Here is a 25849-nt window from a genome sequence, read left to right on the forward strand (position 1 = left end):
ACTACATGCCAGCATGACTACATGTCAATATATGACTACATGTCACCTACATGCCAGCAAGACTACATGCCAGTATGACTACATGCCATATATGACTACATGCCAGTATGACTACATGTCAATATATGACTACATGTCAGTATGACTACATGTCATATATGACTACATGCCAGTATGACTACATGTCATATATGACTACATGTCAATATGACTACATGTCAATATATGCCAGTCATAACTACATGTCCAGCATGACTACATGTCAATAAGACTACATGCCAGTATGACTACATGCCAGCATGACTACATGCCAGCATGACTACATGTCAATATGACTACATGTCAGTATGACTACATGTCAATATGACTACATGCCAATAAGACTACATGCCAGCATGACTACATGCCAGTATGACTACATGCCAGTATGACTACATGCCAGTATGACTACATGCCAGCATGACTACATGCCAGTATGACTACATGCCAGCATGACTACATGCCAGCATGACTACATGTCAGCATGACTACATGTCAGTATGACTACATGTCAGCATGACTACATGTCAGCATGACTACATGTCAGCATGACTACATGTCAGTGACTACATGTCAGTATGACTACATGCCAGCATGACTACATGTCAGCATGACTACATGTCAATGACTACATGTCAGTATGACTACATGTCAATATGACTACATGTCAATATGACTACATGTCAATATGACTACATGTCAATATGACTACATGTCAATATGACTACATGTCAATATGACTACATGTCAGTATGACTACATGTCAATATATGACTACATGTCAATATATGACTACATGCCAGCATGACTACATGTCAATATATGACTACATGTCAATATATGACTACATGTCAATATATGACTACATGACTACATGCCAGCATGACTACATGCCAGCATGAATACATGCCAGCATGGCTACATGTCAATAAGACTACATGCCAGTATGACTACATGTCAGTATGACTACATGTCAGCATGACTACATGCCAGTATGACTACATGCCAATATGACTACATGTCAGTATGACTACATGTCAGCATGACTACATGTCAGCATGACTACATGCCAGTATGACTACATGTCAATAAGACTACATGTCAGTATGACTACATGTCAATAAGACTACATGTCAATAAGACTACATGCCAGTATGACTACATGCCAGTATGACTACATGCCAGCATGACTACATGCCAGTATGACTACATGTCAATATGACTACATGCCAGTATGACTACATGTCAATAAGACTACATGCCAGTATGACTACATGTCAATATGACTACATGCCAATATGACTACATGTCAATATGACTACATGTCAATATGACTACATGTCAATATGACTACCTGTCAATATGACTACACTGTCACCTGACAGAGAGAAGACTACATGCCAGTATGACTACATGTCAATATATGACTACATGTCAATATATGACTACATGCCAGCATGACTACAGGTCAATATATGACTACATGTCAATATATGACTACATGTCAATATATGACTACATGACTACATGCCAGCATGACTACATGCCAGCATGAATACATGCCAGCATGGCTACATGTCAGCATGACTACATGCCAATATGACTACATGTCAATATGACTACATGCCAGTATGACTACATGCCAGCATGACTACATGCCAGCATGACTACATGCCAGTATGACTACATGCCAGTATGACTACATGCCAGTATGACTACATGCCAGTATGACTACATGCCAGTATGACTACATGTCAATAAGACTACATGCCAGTATGACTACATGTCAATAAGACTACATGCCAGTATGACTACATGCCAGTATGACTACATGCCAGTATGACTACATGTCAATAAGACTACATGTCAATAAGACTACATGTCAATAAGACTACATGCCAGCTGGCATCATGACTACATGCCAGCATGACTACATGCCAGTATGACTACATGTCAGTAAGACTACATGTCAATAAGACTACATGTCAGTATGACTACATGTCAGTATGACTACATGTCAGTATGACTACATGTCAATAAGACTACATGCCAGTATGACTACATGCCAGTATGACTACATGCCAGCATGACTACATGTCAGTATGACTACATGTCAATAAGACTACATGTCAATAAGACTACATGTCAATAAGACTACATGTCAATAAGACTACATGCCAATAAGACTACATGCCAATATGACTACATGCCAGTATGACTACATGCCAGTATGACTACATGCCAGCATGACTACATGTCAGCATGACTACATGTCAGCATGACTACATGCCAGCATGACTACATGCCAGTATGACTACATGTCAGTATGACTACATGTCAGTATGACTACATGTCAGTATGACTACATGTCAGTATGACTACATGCCAGTATGACTACATGTCAATAAGACTACATGCCAGTATGACTACATGCCAGTATGACTACATGTCAATAAGACTACATGCCAGTATGACTACATGCCAGTATGACTACATGCCAGTATGACTACATGCCAGCATGACTACATGCCAGCATGACTACATGTCAATAAGACTACATGTCAGTATGACTACATGTCAGTATGACTACATGTCAGTATGACTACATGCCAGCATGACTACATGCCAGTATGACTACATGCCAATAAGACTACATGAGCATGACTACATGTCAATGACTACATGCCAATGACTACATGTCAATAAGACTACATGCCAGTATGACTACATGCCAGCATGACTACATGCCAGGATGACTACATGCCAGTATGACTACATGCCAGCATGACTACATGTCAGTATGACTACATGTCAATAAGACTACATGTCAAGACTACATGTCAGTATGACTACATGTCAGTATGACTACACATGACTACAGTAATGACTACATGTCAATAAGACTACATGTCAGTATGACTACATGTCAGTAATGACTACATGTCAGTATGACTACATGTCAGTATGACTACATGTCAGTATGACTACATGTCAGTATGACTACATGTCAGTATGACTACATGTCAGTATGACTACATGTCAGTATGACTACATGTCAGTATGACTACATGTCAGTATGACTACATGTCAGTATGACTACATGTCAGTATGACTACATGTCAGTATGACTACATGTCAGTATGACAAGTCTTCCAGGATATAGAAATAGGACATGTAGTATGTATTTCCATGTTGTTTACTTATGATGAAAAAAGAACCTATCAATAACAATTAAACCCATTTCAAAAGCAAATAGTTTTGACATCAGGGAGAGGACAGACAGGAAGAGGTAAATATGACACTATTATTAGTAGTCATAACAACAAGCATTGTGATGCTGAACATCTGAGGCCTGACTAGAACAGCAGCAGTGTTCCGTGGAAATATCCTGTCAGGTTCAGAGGTCAACACACGTCTTCAGCAGAAATAACAGAGAGGTCAACACACATCACGTCTTCAGCAGAAATAACAGAGAGGTCAACACACGTCTTCAGCAGAAATAACAGAGAGGTCAACACACATCACGTCTTCAGCAGAAATAACAGAGAGGTCAACACACGTCTTCAGCAGAAATAACAGAGAGGTCAACACACATCTTCAGCAGAAATAACAGAGGTCAACACACATCACGTCTTCAGTAGAAATAACAGAGAGGTCAACACACATCACGTCTTCAGCAGAAATAACAGAGAGGTCAACACACATCACGTCTTCAGTAGAAATAACAGAGAGGTCAACACACGTCTTCAGCAGAAATAACAGAGAGGTCAACACACGTCTTCAGCAGAAATAACAGAGAGGTCAACACACGTCTTCAGCAGAAATAACAGAGAGGTCAACTCAAGAGCATATGCACACAAGCAAAAAGTGTACATGCATGTGACTCACCTTTGGGAGGTGGATTGGTTCCTGGTACTGTGACAGGCGTCCAATGGAGGGCAGACCAAAGGACTTGTAGGGGTCCTGGAGAAGGAGAAACATCACCTATGCTTTATAACAGGTTATAACTGCCTAATTAAACTCTCAATAACCTCTATAACACACAGGAAGTGTCCAGCGGACAGTGGGGACCCAGAAAGCGCTTCGTAGAGAGAAGTGACACATTCACAAGGCAGCAGAAGGGCCACGGTTGACCGGCTTCACTCTACGGTACAGAGCAGAACAAGTGTTCAGTGAAGCCCACCTCAGCGTAGACTCTGCTCTCTATAGCCCAGCCGTTGATGGGGATGTCTTCCTGTTTGTGTAGCAGAGGGAAACCCTTGGCCACACGGATCATCTGCTGCACCAGGTCCAGACCAGTGATGCACTCTGTGATTGGGTGCTCCACCTGAAGGGGGCAAAGGTCAGCGGTCGGGTCAACCACTCAGAGGGGAGGACTGGGTTGGTTACAGGAAGTCACTTGGCTCAAGTGTCTGGACTTGTCATGTCACAGAAAAACGCACACAGAGACTAAACTACGGCTTTCTTCCCATCGCCCCACCTGAAGGCGAGTGTTCATCTCCAGGAAGTAGAAGTTCTTGTTGGAGTCCACCAAGAACTCTACGGTCCCGGCAGAGGAGTACTGGACTGCTTTAGCCAGCTGTACCGCTTGCTCCCCCATCGCACGACGTGTCTCTGGGTCCAGGAACGTACTGCAGAGAGGAGGACAGAAATCACATAACTTACAACCCAAGACATTTTTTTTTTTTTTTTAAAGTAACCTTTATTTAACTTGTCAGTTGAGAACAAATTCTTATTCACAATGACCACCTATAAGGGCCAAACCCAGACGACGACTGGGCCAATTGTGTGCCGCCCTATGGGACTCCCAATCACAGCCGGGTGTGATGCAGCCTGGATTTGAACCAGGGACTGCAGTGACGCCTCTTGCACTGAGATGCAGTGTCTTAGACCGCTGCGCCACTCGGGAGCCCACCTAGGACTTACACCAATGAATAATTTAAAGGTGAAAACATTGACCCCTGACCTTGGAGCCTCCTCCACCACCTTCTGGTTCCTCCTCTGGATAGAACACTCCCTCTCGTTCAGCCACAGGGCATTACCATGCTTATCAGCCAGGACCTGGATCTCAATGTGTCTGGGGTTGTCGACAAACTTCTCTATCAGCAGACGGTCGTCTCCGAAACTAGACGCAGCCTCCTGTGAGGACAAACGGAAACCTTCCCTGGGAAAGACAGAATGGAAGCGGTTTATTCAAGTCTAATTAAATGTCTTAATAAAGTCTATAAATATCTTACTACACAGTGTAGAGACGTATAAATGATTGTATCATTTAAATGCTTTTATTATATTTGAATTGCATTTATTACAGTAATAACGAATCTCACCTGGTCTCATCATCGTTCCAGGCGATCCTCATGCCTTTCCCCCCTCCTCCTGCTGAGGCCTTGATCATCACCGGGTAGCCTGATCAACAACACAATATGACCCGGGTAGCCTGATCAACAACACAATATGACCCGGGTAGCCTGATCAACAACACAATATGACCCGGGTAGCCTGATCAACAACACAATATGACCCGGGTGGCCTGATCAACAACACAATATGACCCGGTAGCCTGATCAACAACACAATATGACCCGGGTAGCCTGATCAACAACACAATATGACCCGGTAGCCTGATCAACAACACAATATGACCCGGTGGCCTGATCAACAACACAATATGACCCGGGTAGCCTGATCAACAACACATGATATGACCAATATGGGTAGCCTGATCAACAACACAATATGACCCGGGTAGCCTGATCAACAACACAATATGACCCGGGTGGCCTGATCAACAACACAATATGACCCGGGTAGCCTGATCAACAACACAATATGAAAATTCTGCATGGAGCCCAGGCAAATCTTTTTTTAATTAATGAATGTAATTTTGATTCACTTACCGATCTCTCCTGCAATCTTCACAGCGTCCTCCACGTTCTGAGACAGGAGACAGAGTTGTAAGTTCCACCAACCACCAGCAGAGGGAGGGCTCACCCTCATCTCCTCAACCATCCCTTTGTTCCTCTGTGTCTCCCTGCCTGCCTGCATGTCTCCCTGCCTGCCTGCCTGCATGTCTCCCTGCCTCCCTGTGTCTCCCTGCCTCCCTGTGTCTCCCTGCCTGCCTCCCTGCCTGTGTCTCCCTGCCTGCCTCCCTGCCTGTGTCTCCCTGCCTGCCTCCCTGCCTGTGTCTCCCTGCCTGCCTGCCTCCCTGTGTCTCCCTGCCTGCCTGCCTCCCTGTGTCTCCCTGCCTGCCTGCCTCCCTGTGTCTCCCTGCCTGCCTGCCTCCCTGTGTCTCCCTGCGTCTCCCTGCCTGCCTGCCTGCCTCCTGTGTCTCCCTGCCTGCCCTGCCTCCCTGTGGCTCCCTGCCTGCCTGCCTCCCTGTGGCTCCCTGCCTGCCTGCCTCCCTGTGGCTCCCTGCCTGCCTGCCTCCCTGTGGCTCCCTGCCTGCCTGCCTCCCTGTGGCTCCCTGCCTGCCTGCGTGGCTCCCTGCCTGCCTGCGTGGCTCCCTGCCTGCCTGCGTGGCTCCCTGCCTGCCTGCGTGGCTCCCTGCCTGCCTGCGTGGCTCCCTGTGTTTCTCCCTGCCTGTTTCTCTGTCTCCCTGCCTGTTTCTCTGTCTCCCTGCCTGTTTCTCTGTCTCCCTGCCTGCCTGTCTCCCTGTCTGTTTCTCTGTCTCCCTGCCTGCCTGTCTCTCTGTCTCCCTGCCTGTTTCTCTGTCTCCCTGCCTGTTTCTCTGTCTCCCTGCCTGTTTCTCTGTCTCCCTGCCTGTTTCCTGTCTCCCTGCCTGTTTCTGTCTCCCTGCCTGTGTCTCCCTGCCTGTTTCTGTGTCTCCCTGCCCCTGCCTGTTCTCTCTGTTTCTGTGTCTCCCTGCCCCTGCCTGTGTCTTCTCTGCCTGTGTCTGCCTGTGTCTCCCTGCCTCTCTGCCTGTGTCTCCCTGCCTCTCTGCCTGTGTCTCCCTGCCTCTCTGCCTGTGTCTCCCTGCCTGTTTCTCTGTCTCTGCCTGTGTCTCCCTGCCTCTCTGCCTGTGTCTCCCTGCCTCTCTGCCTGTGTCTCCCTGCCTCTCTGCCTGTGTCTCCCTGCCTCTCTGCCTGTGTCTCCCTGCCTCTCTGCCTGCCTCTCTGCCTGTGTCTCCCTGCCTCTCTGCCTGTGTCTCCCTGCCTGTCTCTGCCTGTGTCTCCCTGCCTGTGTCTGCCTGTGTCTCCCTGCCTGTGTGCCTGTGTCTCCCTGCCTGTGTCTGCCTGTGTCTCCCTGCCTGTGTCTGCCTGTGTCTCCCTGCCTGTGTCTGCCTGTGTCTCCCTGCCTGTGTCTGCCTGTGTCTCCCTGCCTGTGTCTGCCTGTGTCTCCCTGCCTGTGTCTGCCTGTGTCTCCCTGCCTGTGTCTGCCTGTGTCTCCCTGCCTGCCTGTGTCTGCCTCCCTGCCTGTCTGCCCTGCCTGTGTCTCCCTGCCTCTCTGCCTGTGTCTCCCTGCCTCTCTGCCTGTGTCTCCCTGCCTGCCCTCTGCCTGTGTCTCCCTGCCTCTCTGCCTGTGTCTCCCTGCCTCTCTGCCTGTGTCTCCCTGCCTCTCTGCCTGTGTCTCCCTGCCTCTCTGCCTGTGTCTCCCTGCCTCTCTGCCTGTGTCTCCCTGCCTCTCTGCCTGTGTCTCCCTGCCTCTCTGCCTGTGTCTCTGCCTCCTGCCTGTGTCTCCCTGCCTCTGCCTGTGTCTCCCTGCCTCTCTGCCTGTGTCTGCCTCCTGCCTGTGTCTCCCTGCCTCTCTGCCTGTGTCTCCCTGCCTCTCTGCCTGTGTCTCCCTGCCTCTCTGCCTGTGTCTCCCTCTGCCTGTGTCTCCCTCTCTCTGCCTGTGTCTCCCTGCCTGTGTCTCCCTGCCTCTCTGCCTGTGTCTCCCTGCCCTCCCTCTGCCTGTGTCTCCCTGCCTCTCTGCCTGTGTCTCCCTGCCTCTCTGCCTGTGTCTCCCTGCCTCTCTGCCTGTGTCTCCCTGCCTCTCTGCCTGTGTCTCCCTGCCTCTCTGCCTGTGTCTCCCTGCCTCTCTGCCTGTGTCTCCCTGCCTCTCTGCCTGCCTGTGTCTCCCTGCCTCTCTGCCTGTGTCTGCCTGCCTCCCTGCCTCTCTGCCTGTGTCTCCCTGCCTCTCTGCCTGTGTCTCCCTGCCGGTCTGTCTGTCTGTCTGTCTACCCAATCAATCATGCACTGGGGGCAGCATAGGTAGAAGAGATCACCCCATCAGAGCTGTTGTTGCCCCCCTGGCCTGTGACAGCTACGTGATAACAACCATCTTTATCTATTTATCTACTAGCCATCAGCAGACGAAGTGTTAAACATGGCCCACACAGCTCTATTAGGACCATCACTGTATACAGAGGAGGGGACGAGCAGGAGAGGGAGAGGTGGGAGAGGAGAGAGAGAAGAGAGAAAGGCAAAAGGCTAAGGAGAGAGAGAAGGGAAGATTGAGAGAGACCGAGAAAGGCAAATGGCTGAGGAGGGGGTAGAGGAGAGAGAGGGGGTAGAGGAGAGAGAGGGGGGTAGAGAGGAGAGAGAGAGGGGGTAGAGGAGAGAGAGGGGGTAGAGGAGAGAGAGATGAGGAGAATAGAGATGGAGGGAAACAAATGCCTGTGTGTAGAATGAGGGATAATGAAGACCAGATCTGAGTGGTACTGTTAAATGTAGATCCAGTTTGATTTGTTGCCAGGACGATCATAAACTTGCAGAAAGTTGTTGCCAGGACAACCATGTTGACAGTATAGCTCACCTCGACGACCCCGTCGAACCCAGGGATGACGTTGACATTGGCTGCCTTGGCAAGGAGCTTGCTCTCGATCTTGTCGCCCATGGCATGGATGGCGTGGGTGTCCGGTCCTATGAACACCACGTCTTCTGCAGCCTGCAGGAGACCAACAACATCATCACATCAGAGAACAACCATACACTGGAACCACTGAGACAGACAATCACACCTGGGACAGTAGAGCTGCTACCTATACCAACCTACATAATGACCATACCTGGGTCAGTATAGAGCTGCTACCTATACCAACCTACATAATGACCAGACCTGGGTCAGTATAGAGCTGCTACCTATACCAACCTACATAATGAACAGACCTGGGTCAGTATAGCGATGCTACCTATACCAACCTACATAATGCTACCAGTATAGATACCAACCAACCTACATAATGAACAGACCTGGGTCAGTATAGAGATGCAACCTGAACAAACCTGGGTCAGTATAGATCTGCTACCTATACCAACCTACATAATAAACAGACCTGGGTCAGTATAGAGATGCTACCTGAACAGACCTGGGTCAGTATAGATCTGCTACCTATACCAACATAATGAACAGACCTGGGTCAGTATAGAGCTGCTACCTATACCAACATAATGAACAGACCTGGGTCAGTATAGAGCTTCTACCTGAACAGACCTGGGTCAGTATAGAGATGCTACCTGAACAGACCTGGGCCAGTATAGAGATGCTACCTGAATAGACCTGGGTCAGTATAGAGATGCTACCTATACCAACCTACATCATGAACAGACCTGGGTCAGTATAGAGCTGCTACCTATACCAACCTACATAATGAATAGACCTGGGTCAGTATAGCGATTCTACCTATACCAACCTACATAATGAACAGACCTGGGTCAGTATAGAGATGCAACCTGAACAAACCTGGGTCAGTATAGATCTGCTACCTATACCAACCTACATAATAAACAGACCTGGGTCAGTATAGAGATGCTACCTGAACAGACCTGGGTCAGTATAGATCTGCTACCTATACCAACATAATGAACAGACCTGGGTCAGTATAGAGCTGCTACCTATACCAACATAATGAACAGACCTGGGTCAGTATAGAGATGCTACCTATACCAACCTACATAATGAATAGACCTGGGTCAGTATAGTGTTGCTACCTATACCAACCTACATAATGAACAGACCTGGGTCAGTATAGAGATGCTACCTGAACAGACCTGGGTCAGTATAGAGATGCTACCTGAACAGACCTGGGTCAGTATAGAGATGCTACCTATACCAACCTACATAATGAATAGACCTGGGTCAGTATAGAGATGCTACCTATACCAACCTACATAATGACCAGACCTGGGTCAGTATAGAGATGCTACCTATACCAACCTACATCATGAACAGACCTGGGTCAGTATAGAGCTGCTACCTATACCAACCTACATAATGAACAGACCTGGGTCAGTATAGAGATGCTACCTATACCAACCTACATCATGAACAGACCTGGGTCAGTATAGAGCTGCTACCTATACCAACCTACATAATGAACAGACCTGGGTCAGTATGCTACCTGAGACCTGCAGTATAGATCTGCTACCTATACCAAACAGACCTGGGTCAGTATAGATCTGCTACCTATACCAACCTACATAATAAACAGACCTGGGTCAGTATAGAATGAACAGACCTGGGTCAGTATAGAGATGCTACCTATACCAACCTACATAATGAACAGACCTGGGTCAGTATAGAGATGCTACCTATACCAACCTACATAATGAACAGACCTGGGTCAGTATAGAGATGCTACCTATACCAACCTACATCATGAACAGACCTGGGTCAGTATAGAGCTGCTACCTATACCAACCTACATAATGAACAGACCTGGGTCAGTATAGAGATGCAACCTGAACAAACCTGGGTCAGTATAGATCTGCTACCTATACCAACCTACATAATGAACAGACCTGGGTCAGTATAGAGATGCTACCTGAACAGACCTGGGTCAGTATAGAGATGCTACCTATACCAACCTACATAATGAATAGACCTGGGTCAGTATAGAGATGCTACCTACCTATACCAACCTAAATAATGACCAGACCTGGGTCAGTATAGAGATGCTACCTATACCAACCTACATAATGAATAGACCTGGTTCAGTATACCAGGCATGCTACCAACCAACCTTGAAATGAACAGACCTGGGTCAGTATAGAGATTTCAGAATACCTGCAAACAGACCTGGGTCAGTATAGATGCTATTCAGACCTGAACAGACCTGGGACAGACCACATCTCATCAGTATAGAGATGCTACCTATACCAACCTACATAATGAACAGACCTGGGTCAGTATAGAGATGCTACCTATACCAACCTCATAATGAACAGACCTGGGTCAGTATAGAGCTGCTACCTATACCAACCTACATAATGAACAGACCTGGGTCAGTATAGAGATGCTACCTATACCAACCTACATAATGAACAGACCTGGGTCAGTATAGAGCTGCTACCTATACCAACCTACATAATGAACAGACCTGGGTCAGTATAGAGATGCTACCTATACCAACCCACATGATTAGAGTGGTTGAATTGGTTCCATTGTACCAGGCATAGCTCAAGATTTGAAATGTGTTTGACATTTTTCACCACATCTCAGAATGGGACAAACATCTCATTTACGTGGGACATTTAGAGGTGGGAGACACTCTTATTCAGTCACAGCGAGGTGGGACAACCACATCTCAGTACAGTGGGACAACCACATTAGTCACAGCGAGGTCCCATCTTACATCTCAGTCACAGCGAGGTGGGACAACCACATCTCAGTCACAGCGAGGTGGGACAACCACATCTCAGTCACAGCGAGGTGGGACAACCACATCTCAGTCACAGCGAGGTGGGACAACCACATCTCAGTCACAGCGTGGGGTGGGACAACCACATCTCAGTCACAGCGAGGTGGGACAACCACATCTCAGTCACAGCGAGGTGGGACAACCACATCTCAGTCACAGCGAGGTGGGACAACCACATCTCAGTCACAGCGAGGTGGGACAACCACATCTCAGTCACAGCGAGGTGGGACAACCACATCTCAGTCACAGCGAGGTGGGACAACCACATCTCAGTCACAGCGAGGTGGGACAACCACATCTCAGTCACAGCGAGTACATTTTTCTTCAATAAAGCAGCTATAAGTCAAAGTCGAAGCTGGCGAAGACAACATGTGAAATAGGTCAAAGATACAGGAAGAGACTCCATCATAGACATTTCTTGTCAGTCAAAACAGTGCCGTCTTGGGAACTCAACACAAACCCCTTCAGGCTGTAATAGTTGAGGCCTAGTCTCCTGATATCACATCTACCCCTCCTACATTACCCACTAGCCCTGGAAACATGACAGTACTTAAGGCTTATAAACAGGGAAAGAAAGAGGGACGGGAAGAGGGGCACTTGTTCTCTCTCTCTCCCGTTGTCTTTGTATTGTATAGAGCCCGTTGGATATTGCTTCCTGGCTCACACACAGTGGCAGAGCCTCAGGGCCCATCGTCAGGCCTACAGCTGGGCAATAATGCTGTGGCCCAAATGCCAACCTATTCCCTATGAAGTGCATCACCTTTGACTGGGCTCTGGTCAAAAATAGTGCACTAGATAGGGAATTGGGTTCCATTGGGGTCGTAGCTTAAGGGCCTGTTATTAGTATGGAGATTCACCCTCAATGACTCCCAATGCAGCACCATTAAAGTGAATGGGCCCTGGTTCCCATAGCATGACACACAGGACAAAGGCAGAGAAGGAGAAGAGGGGGACTCGACCCAGAGATAATTCTGCTGTTTGTAAATAATAAGCTTAGCTGAGAGGGACAAAGAGAAGAGTGGTGAAGAGAGAAAACAGATTAACAAAACCCCTACTTTAGTGAAATGATTTAAGTTTTACACAAAAAGGTACCTTCATTCTCATTTCATAAGTAGGCTTACTTTGCTGAGAGGTTTGACAAAGAGAAGAGTGGTGAAGATATAAAACAGATTAACAAAACAACCCTCCATCTTTCAGTTTGAAAATGATTTCCATCTTGGTTCCAGATCACTTTTACACAACTCCTCCAAAAGGTACCTTCATTCTCATTTGAACATACAACTCCTCCATCTTGGCTTCCTGTTTGAACAATATTAGATCTTTGATCACTGTTTGAACAATATATACAACTCCTCCATCTTGGTTCCAGATCACTGTTTGAACAATATATACAACTCCTCCATCTTGGTTCCAGATCACTGTTTGAACAATATATACAACTCCTCCATCTTGGTTCCAGATCACTGTTTGAACAATATATACAACTCCTCCATCTTGGCTCCAGATCACTGTTTGAACAATATATACAACTCCTCCATCTTGGTTCCAGATCACTGTTTGAACAATATATACAACTCCTCCATCTTGGCTCCAGATCACTGTTTGAACAATATATACAACTCCTCCATCTTGGCTCCAGATCACTGTTTGAACAATATATACAACTCCTCCATCTTGAACAATATATACACAACTCCTCCATCTCCTCCAGATCACTGTTTGAACAATCCAGATACTGTTTACAACTCCTCCATCTTGGTTCCAGATCAGATCCATCACTCCAGTTTGAACAATATATACACAACTCCTCCATCTTGGCTCCAGATCACTGTTTGAACAATATATACAACTCCTCCATCTTGGCTCCAGATCACTGTTTGAACAATATATACACAACTCCTCCATCTTGGTTCCAGATCACTGTTTGAACAATATATACAACTCCTCCATCTTGGCTCCAGATCACTGTTTGAACAATATATACACAACTCCTCCATCTTGGCTCCAGATCACTGTTTGAACAATATATACAGCGCCTTAGGAAAGTATTCATACCCCTCTGAATTTTGTTGTGTTACAGCCTGAATTCAAAATGGATTAACACATCTACACACATTATCCTGTAATGACAAAGTGAAAACATGTTTTTCAAATGTTTTGCTAATGTATTGAAATACAAAAACACACAAGTATTGACTCACACACCCGAGTCAATACTTTGTAGAAGCACCTTTGGCAGTGATTACAGCTGTGAGTCTTTCCGGGTAAGTCTATATGAGCTCTAAATTATTCGAGCTCTGCCAAGTTGGTTGTTGATCATTGCTAGGCAGCCATTTTCAAGTCTAGCCATAGATTTTCAAGCTGACTGAAGGGGTGTGAGTCAGGAACATTCAATGTCTTCTTGGTAAGCAACTCCAGTGTAGATTTGGCCTTGTGTTTCAGGTTATTGTCCTGCTGAAAGGTGAATCAGACTGAACCAGGTTTTCCTCTACTGTGACTGTGCTTAGCTGTATTCTGTTGATTTTTACCCCCCCAAAAAAACTCTATAGTCCTTGCCGATGACAAGCATACCCATTAATGATGCAGCCACCACCACGCTTGAAAATATGAAGAGAGGCACTCAGTAATGTTTTGGATTTGTCCCAAACATCACACTTTGTATTCATTTTGCTGTTTTACTTTAGTGCCTTATTGCAAACAGGATACATGTTTCAGAATATGTATTTTGTACAGGTTCTCTTTTGTCATTTAGGTTAATAATGTAGAGTATACAATGTTGATCCATCATCAGTTCTCCTATCACAAACATTAAACTCTGTTTTAAAGTCACCATTGGTCTCATGGTGAAATCCCTGAGCAGTTTCCTTCCTCTCCAGCAACTGAGTTAGGAAGGATACCTGTATCTTTGTAGTGACACCATCCATATTGTAATTAATAACTTCACCATGCTGAAAGGAATATTCAATGTCTTATTTTAAAATAAAAAATTTTACCCATCGACCAATAGGTGCTCTTCTTTGTGAGGCATTGGAAAACCTCCCTGGTCTTTGTGGTTGAATCTGTGTTTGAAATTCTTTGCTCGACTGAAGGGACCTTACAGATAATTGTATGAGTTGGGTACAGAGACGAGGTACACACTACGATTGCACACAGAGTCCATGCAACTTATTATGGGACACATTTTTCCTCCATTATTTATTTAGGCTTGCCATAACAAAGGGGTTGATTACTTATTGTGTCAAGACATTTAATCTTAATTTTTAATTAATTAATTTTAAAAAATAACCTACTTTGACATTATGGGGAATTGTGTGAAGGCCAGTGACACACACTTTCAATGTAAAAATCCATTTTAAATTCAGGCTGGAACAACAAAACATGGAAAAAGTCAAGGGGTGTGAATAATTTCTGAAGGCACTAAGTATTCACAGCTGCGTCAATACTTAGTAGAAGCACCTTTGGTTGGGATTACAGCTTTAAGTCGTCTTGGGGATGTCTGGATCAGCTTTGCCTTGCAGATTTGGATCAGCTTCTTCCTTGCAGATTTTCTCAAGCTTTGTTAAGTTAAATGGGGAGTGCCGGGGAACAGCAATCTTCAAGTCTTTCCACAGATTTTCAAATGGGATTCAAGTCTGGGCTACTCAATGACACATTCTAGTTCTGAAGCCATTCCAGCGTTGCTTGGGCTGTATGCTTTGGGTCATTGTCCTGTTGGAACATAAATCTTCGCCTCAGTCTAAGGTTTGCACTCTGAAGCAGGTTCTCATCAAGGATGTGCCTGTATTTGTTACCCTCTATCCTTACCAGTCTCCCAGTACCTGCCGCTGAAAAGCATCCCCATAGTATGATGCTGCCACCACCATGCTTCACGGTAGGGATGAAGTTAGACGGGTGATGAGCTGTGCCTGGTTCTCTCCAGACATAGCACTTTGCATTCTGGCCAAAGAGCTCAATTTCAGTCTGATCAGACCACCGAACCTTTTGCCTCATGCTCTGTCTTTCACAGGCCTTTATACCAGGCCTTTATACCTGCTGTCAAGTGCCTTTTTCTCAAAAGTGGCTTCGGTCTGACCACTCTCCCATAAAGCCCAGATCGGTGAAGTTCTGTAAAGACGATTGTCCTTCTGGCAAGTTCTCCCATCTCGGCCAAGGAACACCCACTCTGAAGCTAACTGCAGCTCTTTGTGAAGTGTTGCAGTCATTTCAGTCGCTGTAGTAGCTGACGTGTATACTGTCGAGTCATCCGCATACATAGAAACTCTGGATTTACTCAAAGTAAGTGGCATGTCGTTAGTAAAAAAATAAATAAAAGCAAGCTGCCTAAACAGCTTCCCTGGGGAATTCCTGATTCCATTTGGATTATGTTTGAGAGGCTTCCATTAAAGAACACCCTCTGTGTTCTGTTAGAAAGGTAACTCTTTATCCACAATATAACAGGGGGTGTAAAGCCATAACACACATGTTTTACAAGCAGCAGACTATGATCGATAATGTCAAAAGCTGCAGTGAAGTCAAACAAGACAGCCCCCACAATCATTTTATCACAAATTTCTCTCAGTCAATCATCAGTCAGTTGTGTAAGTGCTGTGCTTGTTTAGTGTCCTTCCCTATAAGCTGAAAGTCTGTTGTCAATTTGTTTACCGTGAAATAGCATTATATCTGGTCAAAAAAAAAATCCCAGAAGTTTACTAAAGGTTGGTAACAGACTGATTGTTCATCTATTTGAGCCTGTAAAGGGGGCTTTACTATTCTTGGGTAGCGGAATGACTTTAGCTTCCCTCCAGGCCTGAGGGGACACACTTTCTAGTAGGCTTAAATTGGAGATGTGACAAATAAGAGGCAATATCGTCTGCAATTACCCTCAGTAATTTTCCAACCAGATTGTCAGACCCCGTTGGGACACACAATAATTTGTCAGACCCCACAATAATTTTCACCTCCTCCACACCGAATTCAAAAGTACATTTCTTGTCTTTCATCATTTGGTCACATATACTTAGATGTGTAGTGTCAGCCAGTGTTGCTGGCATGTCATCCCTAATGTTGCTTATCTTGTCAATAAAAACATCCTTAAAGTAGTTTGCAATATCAGTGGGCTTTGTGATGAGTGAGCCATCTGGTTCAATGAATGATGGAGCCGAGTTGGCTTTTTTCCCCCCAAATTGTAATTTAATGTGCCTCAAAGCTTTTTTACGATCATTCTTTATATAATTCACCTTTGTTTCATAGTGTAGTTTATTTTTATTTAGTTTAGTCACATTATTTCTTAATTTGCAGTACGGTTACCTGTCAGTTGGGCTGCCAGACTTATGTGCCATTCCTTTCACCTTATCCCTCTCAACCCATACCATTTTTTAAATTCCTCATCAATCCAAGGAGATTTAACAGTTTTTACAGTAATTTCTTAATGGGCGCGTTGCTTATTAGTAACTGGAATAAGTAGTTTCATAAATGTGTCAAGTGCAGCGTCTGGTTGCTCCTCATTACACACCAGACCAGCAGCGTCTGGTTGCTCCTCATTACACACACCAGACCAGCAGCGTCTGGTTGCTCCTCATTACACACACCAGACCAGCAGCGTCTGGTTGCTCCTCATTACACACACCAGACCAGCAGCGTCTGGTTGCTCCTCATTACACACACCAGACCAGCAGCGTCTGGTTGCTCCTCATTACACACCAGACCAGCAGACCACCAGCAGCGTCTGGTTGCTCCTCATTACACACCAGACCAGCAGCATCTGGTTGCTCCTCATTACACACCAGACCAGCAGCGTCTGGTTGCTCCTCATTACACACCAGACCAGCAGCATCTGGTTGCTCCTCATTACACACCAGACCAGCAGCATCTGGTTGCTCCTCATTACACACCAGACCAGCAGCATCTGGTTGCTCCTCATTACACACCAGACCAGCAGCATCTGGTTGCTCCTCATTACATACCAGAGACCAGCAAATATTCTTTACATCACCAACATATGAATCACTACACAACTTATTGTATGACCTCTTATACACTATATCAGGACCAGCCTTTGGAACTTGGTGTTCCTAGATATGGCTGTTACATTGTGATCACTACATCCCATGGATTTAAATACTGCTTTCAAGATCATTTCTGCAGCGTTAGTAAAGATGTGATCAATACATGTTGATGATTTAATTCCTGTGCTGTTTGTAACAACCCTGGTAGGTTGACTTACAACCGGAACCAGGTTGCAGACACTGATTACAGTTTGAAGTGTTTTCTTGAGTGGGCAGCTTGATGAGAGCCAATCAATATTTACAAATCACCCAGACAATATACTTCTCTGTTGATATCACATTATCAAGCAGTTCACACATTATCCAGATACTGATTGTTAGCACTTGGTGGTCTATAGCAGCTTCCCACCAGAATGGGCTTTAGGTGAGGCAGATGAACCTGTAGCCATATTACTTCAATAGTATAGAACATTATATTGTCTAAGTTTTACAGGAATGTGGTTCTGAATATAGACCGCAACACCGCCTCCGTTGGTATTTCTATATTTTCTGTAGATGTTACCATGTATTGCTACCACTGTATCAAAGGTATTATTACTCTGGACCCTGATCTCTCTTTTGAAGAACATATCAAGACCATTTCAAGGACATCTTTTTTCCATCTACGTAACATTGCAAAAATCAGAAACTTTCTGTCCAAAAATGATGCAGAAAAATTAATCCATGCTTTTGTCACTTCTAGGTTAGACTACTGCAATGCTCTATTTTCCGGCTACCCGGATAAAGCACTAAATAAACTTCAGTTAGTGCTAAATACGGCTGCTAGAATCCTGACTAGAACCAAAAAATTTGATCATATTACTCCAGTGCTAGCCTCTCTACACTGGCTTCCTGTCAAAGCAAGGGCTGATTTCAAGGTTTTACTGCTAACCTACAAAGCATTACATGGGCTTGCTCCTACCTATCTCTCTGATTTGGTCCTGCCGTACATACCTACACGTACGCTACGGTCACAAGACGCAGGCCTCCTAACTGTCCCTAGAATTTCTAAGCAAACAGCTGGAGGCAGGGCTTTCTCCTATAGAGCTCCATTTTTATGGAACGGTCTGCCTACCCATGTCAGAGACGCAAACTCGGTCTCAACCTTTAAGTCTTTACTGAAGACTCATCTCTTCAGTGGGTCATATGATTGAGTGTAGTCTGGCCCAGGAGTGGGAAGGTGAACGGAAAGGCTCTGGAGCAACGAACCGCCCTTGCTGTCTCTGCCTGGCCGGTTCCCCTCTTTCCACTGGGATTCTCTGCCTCTAACCCTATTACAGGGGCTGGGTCACTGGCTTACTGGGGCTCTCTCATGCCGTCCCTGGAGGGGGTGCGTCACCTGAGTGGGTTGATTCACTGCTGTGGTCATCCTGTCTGGGTTGGCGCCCCCCTTGGGTTGTGCCGTGGCGGAGATCTTTGTGGGCTACACTCAGCCTTGTCTCAGGATGGTAAGTTGGTGGTTGAAGATATCCCTCTAGTGGTGTGGGGGCTGTGCTTTGGCAAAGTGGGTGGGGTTATATCCTTCCTGTTTGGCCCTGTCCGGGGTGTCCTCGGATGGGGCCACAGTGTCTCCTGACCCCTCCTGTCTCAGCCTCCAGTATTTATGCTGCAGTAGTTTATGTGTCGGGGGCTGGGGTCAGTTTGTTATATCTGGAGTATTTCTCCTGTCCTATTCGGTGTCCTGTGTGAATCTAAGTGTGCGTTCTCTAATTCTCTCCTTCTCTCTTTCTTTCTCTCTCTCGGAGGACCTGAGCCCTAGGACCTGAGCTCCAGGACTACCTGACATGATGACTCCTTGCTGTCCCCAGTCCACCTGGCCATGCTGCTGTTCCAGTTTCAACTGACCTGAGCCCTAGGACCATGCCCCAGGACTACCTGACATGATGACTCCTTGCTGTCCCCAGTCCACCTGGCCATGCTGCTGCTCCAGTTTCAACTTCCACCTGACTGTGCTGCTGCTCCAGTTTCAACTGTTCTGCCTTATTATTATTCGACCATGCTGGTCATTTATGAACATTTGAACATCTTGGCCATGTTCTGTTATAATCTCCACCCGGCACAGCCAGAAGAGGACTGGCCACCCCACATAGCCTGGTTACTCTCTAGGTTTCTTCCTAGGTTTTGGCCTTTCTAGGGAGTTTTTCCTAGCCACCGTGCTTCTACACCTGCATTGCTTGCTGTTTGGGGTTTTAGGCTGGGTTTCTGTACAGCACTTTGAGATATCAGCTGATGTACGAAGGGCTATATAAATAAATTTGATTTGATTTGATCTAAGTGAGTTTCAAAGATAGTCAGAATATAAAATGTTACAATCAAGTTATAGACTTCATGGACCTGGTTTCTTAGTCTACGCTTGTTAATATGGGCTATTTCTTAGCACTTTCCTGGGTTGCTAGATTGTTTTTACCGCTTTACTGGGAAGTTTGTCAGAAGTAGACTTCCTCGTGTTATTTACATTGGAGCTGATAGTGCAGGGTGAGCTGCATAAAGTGGGCTTCCTACTAGGACTCCGCCTCAGTGATAACAGTGTAACTGGTTCATAGGCTCATGATTACTGCTTACAATAGCTGTAGGATTAACAGAAGTATTCGGGGTAATTAGGGGTACATACATTAAATTACTTCCATTGTGTTTGCCAATGCCCCTTGGATCATGTACATTTGATGCAGCATTATGACGACTCATTGTCACAACGGTAGGGATTAACTGAGCTGGTCTTGGATCATTGACCAGTCATTGTTTCAACACAGCCTTGAAACGTGTGAACGGAGTCCAGGAGCCAAGATGATTTGGATGGACTCTGTCATTCCTGTAGAGTATCTTCTGTTTCCAGAAGGTGTCAAAGTTATCAATAAAAGTGACTCCAGCAGAGCTACAGTAGTCTACAGAGCTACAGTAATCTACAGAGCTACAGTAATCTACAGAGCTACAGTAATCTACAGTAGTATACAGAGCTACAGTAGTCTACAGAAGTCTACAGTAGTCCCCAGAGCTACAGTAGTCTTTTAGCCAGATGTGTAATCCTTATGTCCTGTACTCGTGCTCCTGGGGTAGAACAGTCGGAAGCAGCCTTGTTATGTCCTGTACTCGTTCTCCTGTGGTAGAACAGTCGGAATCAGCCTTGTTATGTCCTGTACTTGTGCTCCTGGGTAACACAGGGTTTTTGCCTTGGGGACTGAGATGTTTCTCACCATAGCGCTGCTTATGATGACAGCTGGTGATGTTGAATGCACCGGTCTCTCAGGCAGCCTCACGGTCTGTTGAGGGTGGGAGCTCCGAGGATCTGAACCTGAGATAGGAGCCACCGGTGAGGTAGACGGGACCGAGGACGAAGACGCAGGTACCTCCGGATCCGATCTCGAATGGGAAGCCCCCAAGGAAGAAGGTGCCGGAACCTCTGGATCCAGTGCGGCAAAGCTGTTCCCGGTCTGTGTCAGTTCTGGGCTCAACATCTCCATGGAGACCCCAGTTGCCAGAGGACGCCTCCTTCGACTTCCACGGCGAGTGACGTACCTCCGTGGCTGGTTGGTTGGGTCGAGAACAACTCCGTTCTCCAGGGAAGGGGGAGACCCTTCAGAGATAGAACCCTGCAGAGCACCGGCCTGTCGGCTGTGGAGAGACGACACGGCGGCGAAACTTCCACTCGAACAAAACGGCATCCGGCTAATGGGGTGGAAGAAAATGGAAAAGTAGGTGGCGTGGGTTCCCAAGTAGCTCGTGTTGGTTTGATACTTGGTAAAAGTAGGTGGGCATGGGTTTCCCAGTAGCTCGTGTTGGTTTGCTACTTGATTAAAGTAGCTCCTTTGCTGCTGTAGTCTTCCACAAGCAGTTACTCCATGGAAAGTCACCCTGGTCCACATCGTCCCGGGAACAAAGTAAACACAGTTCCCTGCAGCGCTGGAAACTTTCAATAGCGGCCTCCATTTGAGACCCGCCAAGACAGCTGGGCTAGCTGGGCTTTGGTGTCTTGAGACCGCCAAGACAGCTGGGCTAGCTGGGCTTTGGTGTCTTGAGACCACCAAGACAGCTGGGCTAGCTGGGCTTTGGTGTCTTGAGACCACCAAGACAGCTGGGCTAGCTGGGCTTTGGTGTCTTGAGACCGCCAAGACAGCGAGGTTAGCTGGGCTTTGGTGTCTTGAGACCGCCAAGACAGTGAGGCTACCTGGGCTTTGGTGTCTTGAGACCTGGGGCGGCAGGGTAGCCTAGTGGTTAGAGCGTTGGACTAGTAACCGGAAGGTTGCAAGTTCAAACCCCGAGCTGACAAGGTACAAATCTGTCGTTCTGCCCCTGAACAGGCAGTTAACCTACTGTTCCTAGGCCGTCATTGAAAATAAGAATTTGTTCTTAACTGACTTGCCTGGTTAAATAAAGGTAAAATAATTTTTTTTTTAAAACAGCGAGGCTACCTGGGCTTTAGTGTCTTGAGACCGCCAAGACAGCGAGGCTAGCTGGGCTTTGGTGTCTTGAGACCGATAGCAGCGTCACAGCAATTTAGCCCAACAGAGCCGCAGGATCCAAAATAAAAGAAATGGATATAAAAAAAACACTGTCAGCTTTTAAACGAAGGTTTTTAGTTTAACAACAACAGACATCTGCCCTTCAGACGAGGACACAATGAAAAACACACAACCTATCATCCTCTAAATCAGTGTTTCCCCAACTCGGTCCTGGGGCCCCTCCCCCGGGTGCACGTTTTAGTTCGTTACGCTGATTCCAATAACCCACTCATCATCAAGCATTGATTATAACCAAACGGTCACCCGGGGGGGGTGAATGTTCACGCAGGACGGAGTTGAGGAAACCCTACTCTAAATGAAGACACAATGACAAACATCGATCCTCCCTCCTCTGGTGCCATGTTATGACATCTCACTGTTTACATCACAATAAACCTGGCTGAGCCTTTTCAGACCTGCCTCATCCTCTCACGTCCAAACGGCTGTTCTTAACACACTGGTGAGCGGAGCACCACACGCCATTCTGCCAGGCGCAAACAAATGAGTCTCCAACAGTAAGAGGAGGTGTAATCGGACCCCTGAGTTAAGTGGGTGCACGTGTCCTAGAGTGCTCAACACAAGTGTGAAATGCTTGTGTTTGTCTGCAAAAGTCCCAAAATAATGACACATTTATTTTGAAATGGGGGGGGGATCCACCGACGCATTGAGGGACAATACATTCTACTATACTCCATCCATCCCCCGTATCCCTCCAGCTCTATTCAGCCTGAGGTTCTTTCTCATGCTAACAGGACCCTTACCCTAATCCCCCCCCGGCTTTACCCCGAGCCCAGAGGCATACGGACCTTGCCCCCCCCGGCTTTACCCCGAGCCCAGAGGCATACGGACCTTGCCCCCCTCACCCCCAGAGGGTTTTGCAATGCGTAAATCTGGCACTAACTATTCACCCACTGTTACAGGAGGGGGAGGTCCTTTGAGTTGCTAATGTAATGACATCTCCATTTCCACAGCAGGCTCCCATAAGGCTGCGGACAGCCCACTCACATACCGAGCCAGAGCCTTGCTCCAGGGCAACACAATAGGACACTGGGCATTGTGGTTGATCCAAATCATGGGATCAACTGCAGGGGTGGCAGGGTAGCCTAGTGGTTAGAGCGTTGGACTAGTAACCGAAAGGTTGCAAGTTCAAACCCCCGAGCTGACAAGGTACAAATCTGTCGTTCTGCCCCTGAACAGGCAGTTAACCCACTGTTCCTAGGCCGTCATTGAAAATAAGAATTTGTTCTTAACTGACTTGCCTGGTTAAATAATAATAATAATAATTGTGAGTGGGTACAACATCGTTTAGTTCCAATGAAGGAAAATATGCCATTTACCTGTAGGATTAGCTTAAATTCCCCTTCTCCCTTTCAGTTGTACAACTGAATGTATTCAATGGGAGGGAGAGATGTCAGGGTTGTTTTAGGACATTGAATGATGGTGGGAGAGGGACTTAGTTAACCATGAGGTAAATATGCATGTTGTTATTTACCTGTGGAACAAGGTGAGTTATAGATTTGCCGTACTAACACAGCCTTTCATAACAACATTGTTCGATGTGTGTCATCGGCTAAACGTCAGAGGGGTCTTGTATTTTTTATTTTTTTTATTTAACCTTTTATTTAAGTTGTCAAGTCTTGTGTCTGTCTGCAGGACATTGGGGCCATGCAGGACATTGGGGCCATGCAGGACATTGGGGCCATGCAGGACATTGGGGCCATGCAGGACATTGGGGCCATGTAATGTGGAGGTATAACTGAGAAAACATTTGCCTTTAAGTAAATGACTTAAAATCATTTTGAAAGATGTTACATTTTCTTATCATGAAGTGAGTCTTTTGGCGTCTGTGTGTCAAGTTTTCATATCAGGTTTTCCACCGGAGAATCACACCCTTAATAAAATTAACTTCAGGGGGTTCCGAAGCCTGTTGATAAGGGAAACAGAGGGGGATATACAGAGAGGTGTGGGTGTGTGTGTGTGTGTGTTCCCAACAGTTGTAAGTCCCAGCACGACTCACCAGCCTCTTGGCAAACTCTTTATTTTCAGACAGAAAGCCGTAGCCTGGATGCACCTTCAGAGACAGAAGAGAAAAGGCCTCAAAACACATCAGCAAACACAACCGTGTGTGTGTGTTCAAATGTTAGTGCGTGTGTTTAAACGTTGGTGTGTGTGTGTGTGTGTGTGTGTGTCAACTTGTGTCGTAAGTCTCACGGCCTGGGATCCAGTCTTCCTGATAGCGTCCATGATGGCGTCCATGTTGAGGTAGCTTTTGTTGGTGGGGGCGGGGCCTACACACACTGCCTCGTCAGCCATCTTCACATGGACCTGAGGCGGCACAGAGAAAAACAAGTATTTATTCAAATGCGGCCAAAGCGTCAAGCCTCAATCATATGGTACGCAGCTACTACCGCAGACACAGCCACTACCGCAGACACAGCCACTACCGCACACACAGCTACTACCGCAGACACAGCTACTACCGCAGACGCAGCTACCGCAGACGCACTACCGCAGACGCAGCTACTACCGCAGACGCAGCTACTACCGCAGACGCAGCTACTACCGCAGACGCAGCTACTACCGCAGACGCAGCTACTACCGCAGACGCAGCTACTACCGCAGACGCAGCTACTACCCAGACGCACTACCGCAGACGCAGCCACTACCGCAGACGCAGCTACTACCGCAGCCACTACCGCAGACGCAGCCACTACCGCAGACAGCAGCCACGCAGACACAGCCACTACCGCAGACACAGCCACTACCGCAGACACAGCCACTACCGCAGACACAGCCACTACCGCAGACACAGCCACTACCGCAGACACAGCCACTACGCAGACACAGCCACTACCGCAGACACAGCCACTACGCAGACACAGCAGACACAGCCACTACCGCAGACACAGCCACTACCGCAGACACAGCCACTACCGCAGACACAGCCACTACCGCAGACACAGCCACTACCGCAGACACAGCCACTACCGCAGACACAGCCACTACCGCAGACACAGCCACTACCGCAGACACAGCCACTACCGCAGACACAGCCACTACCGCAGACACAGCCACTACCGCAGACACAGCCACAGCAGACACAGCCACTACCGACACAGACACAGCCACTACCGCAGACACAGCCACTACCGCAGACACAGCCACTACAGACACAGCCACTACCGCAGACACAGCCACTACCGCAGACACAGCCACTACCGCAGACACAGCCACTACCGCAGACACAGCCACTACCGCAGACACAGCCACTACCGCAGACACAGCCACTACCGCAGACACAGCCACTACCGCAGACACAGCCACTACCGCAGACACCGCCACTACCGCAGACACCGCCACTACCGCAGACACCGTCACTACCGCAGCCACCGGAGGCACCACAGACAGAACGGGATCTTAAGCACTTTGTTTTTTTGCAGGACCCAACGTATCACACAAAATGGATGACGTTTTGGCTCGAGCGCTACTTTCAACTACTGGCTGAAATTATACAAATACTCTGTAGCATCATTTTAAATAACTAAATATTCAACAGGACAAACTAGCCAAAGCATCAACTGTGGTCCATTCATCTGACACAGACATTTTCTGTTCAATTAAACAGGTTGTAATAAAGAAATTATTCATTGGGTGAGAGTGGTATTTTGAAAACA

The 25849-nt window shown here is 46.8% G+C and overlaps 1 protein-coding gene across 1 annotated transcript in view; it reads right to left on the bottom strand.

Annotated features, from left to right (window-relative positions):
* pcca (propionyl-CoA carboxylase subunit alpha) overlaps positions 1 to 25849 on the bottom strand; it is a 57341-nt gene that overhangs the window by 20302 nt on the left and 11190 nt on the right. Inside the window, exons 5-13 of the mRNA XM_042314903.1 lie at positions 24387 to 24500; positions 24193 to 24246; positions 8773 to 8904; positions 5937 to 5973; positions 5367 to 5445; positions 5006 to 5203; positions 4520 to 4670; positions 4223 to 4366; positions 3928 to 4002 (exon numbers count right to left, since the gene is read on the bottom strand). Of these exons, the coding sequence (XP_042170837.1) occupies positions 3928 to 4002; positions 4223 to 4366; positions 4520 to 4670; positions 5006 to 5203; positions 5367 to 5445; positions 5937 to 5973; positions 8773 to 8904; positions 24193 to 24246; positions 24387 to 24500 (984 nt within the window). The remainder of the gene's footprint in view (positions 1 to 3927; positions 4003 to 4222; positions 4367 to 4519; positions 4671 to 5005; positions 5204 to 5366; positions 5446 to 5936; positions 5974 to 8772; positions 8905 to 24192; positions 24247 to 24386; positions 24501 to 25849) is intronic.

This window comes from Oncorhynchus tshawytscha, unplaced genomic scaffold (genome assembly GCF_018296145.1).
Source record: "Oncorhynchus tshawytscha isolate Ot180627B unplaced genomic scaffold, Otsh_v2.0 Un_contig_7957_pilon_pilon, whole genome shotgun sequence".
In the NCBI taxonomy this organism is placed as follows: Eukaryota; Metazoa; Chordata; class Actinopteri; order Salmoniformes; family Salmonidae; genus Oncorhynchus; species Oncorhynchus tshawytscha.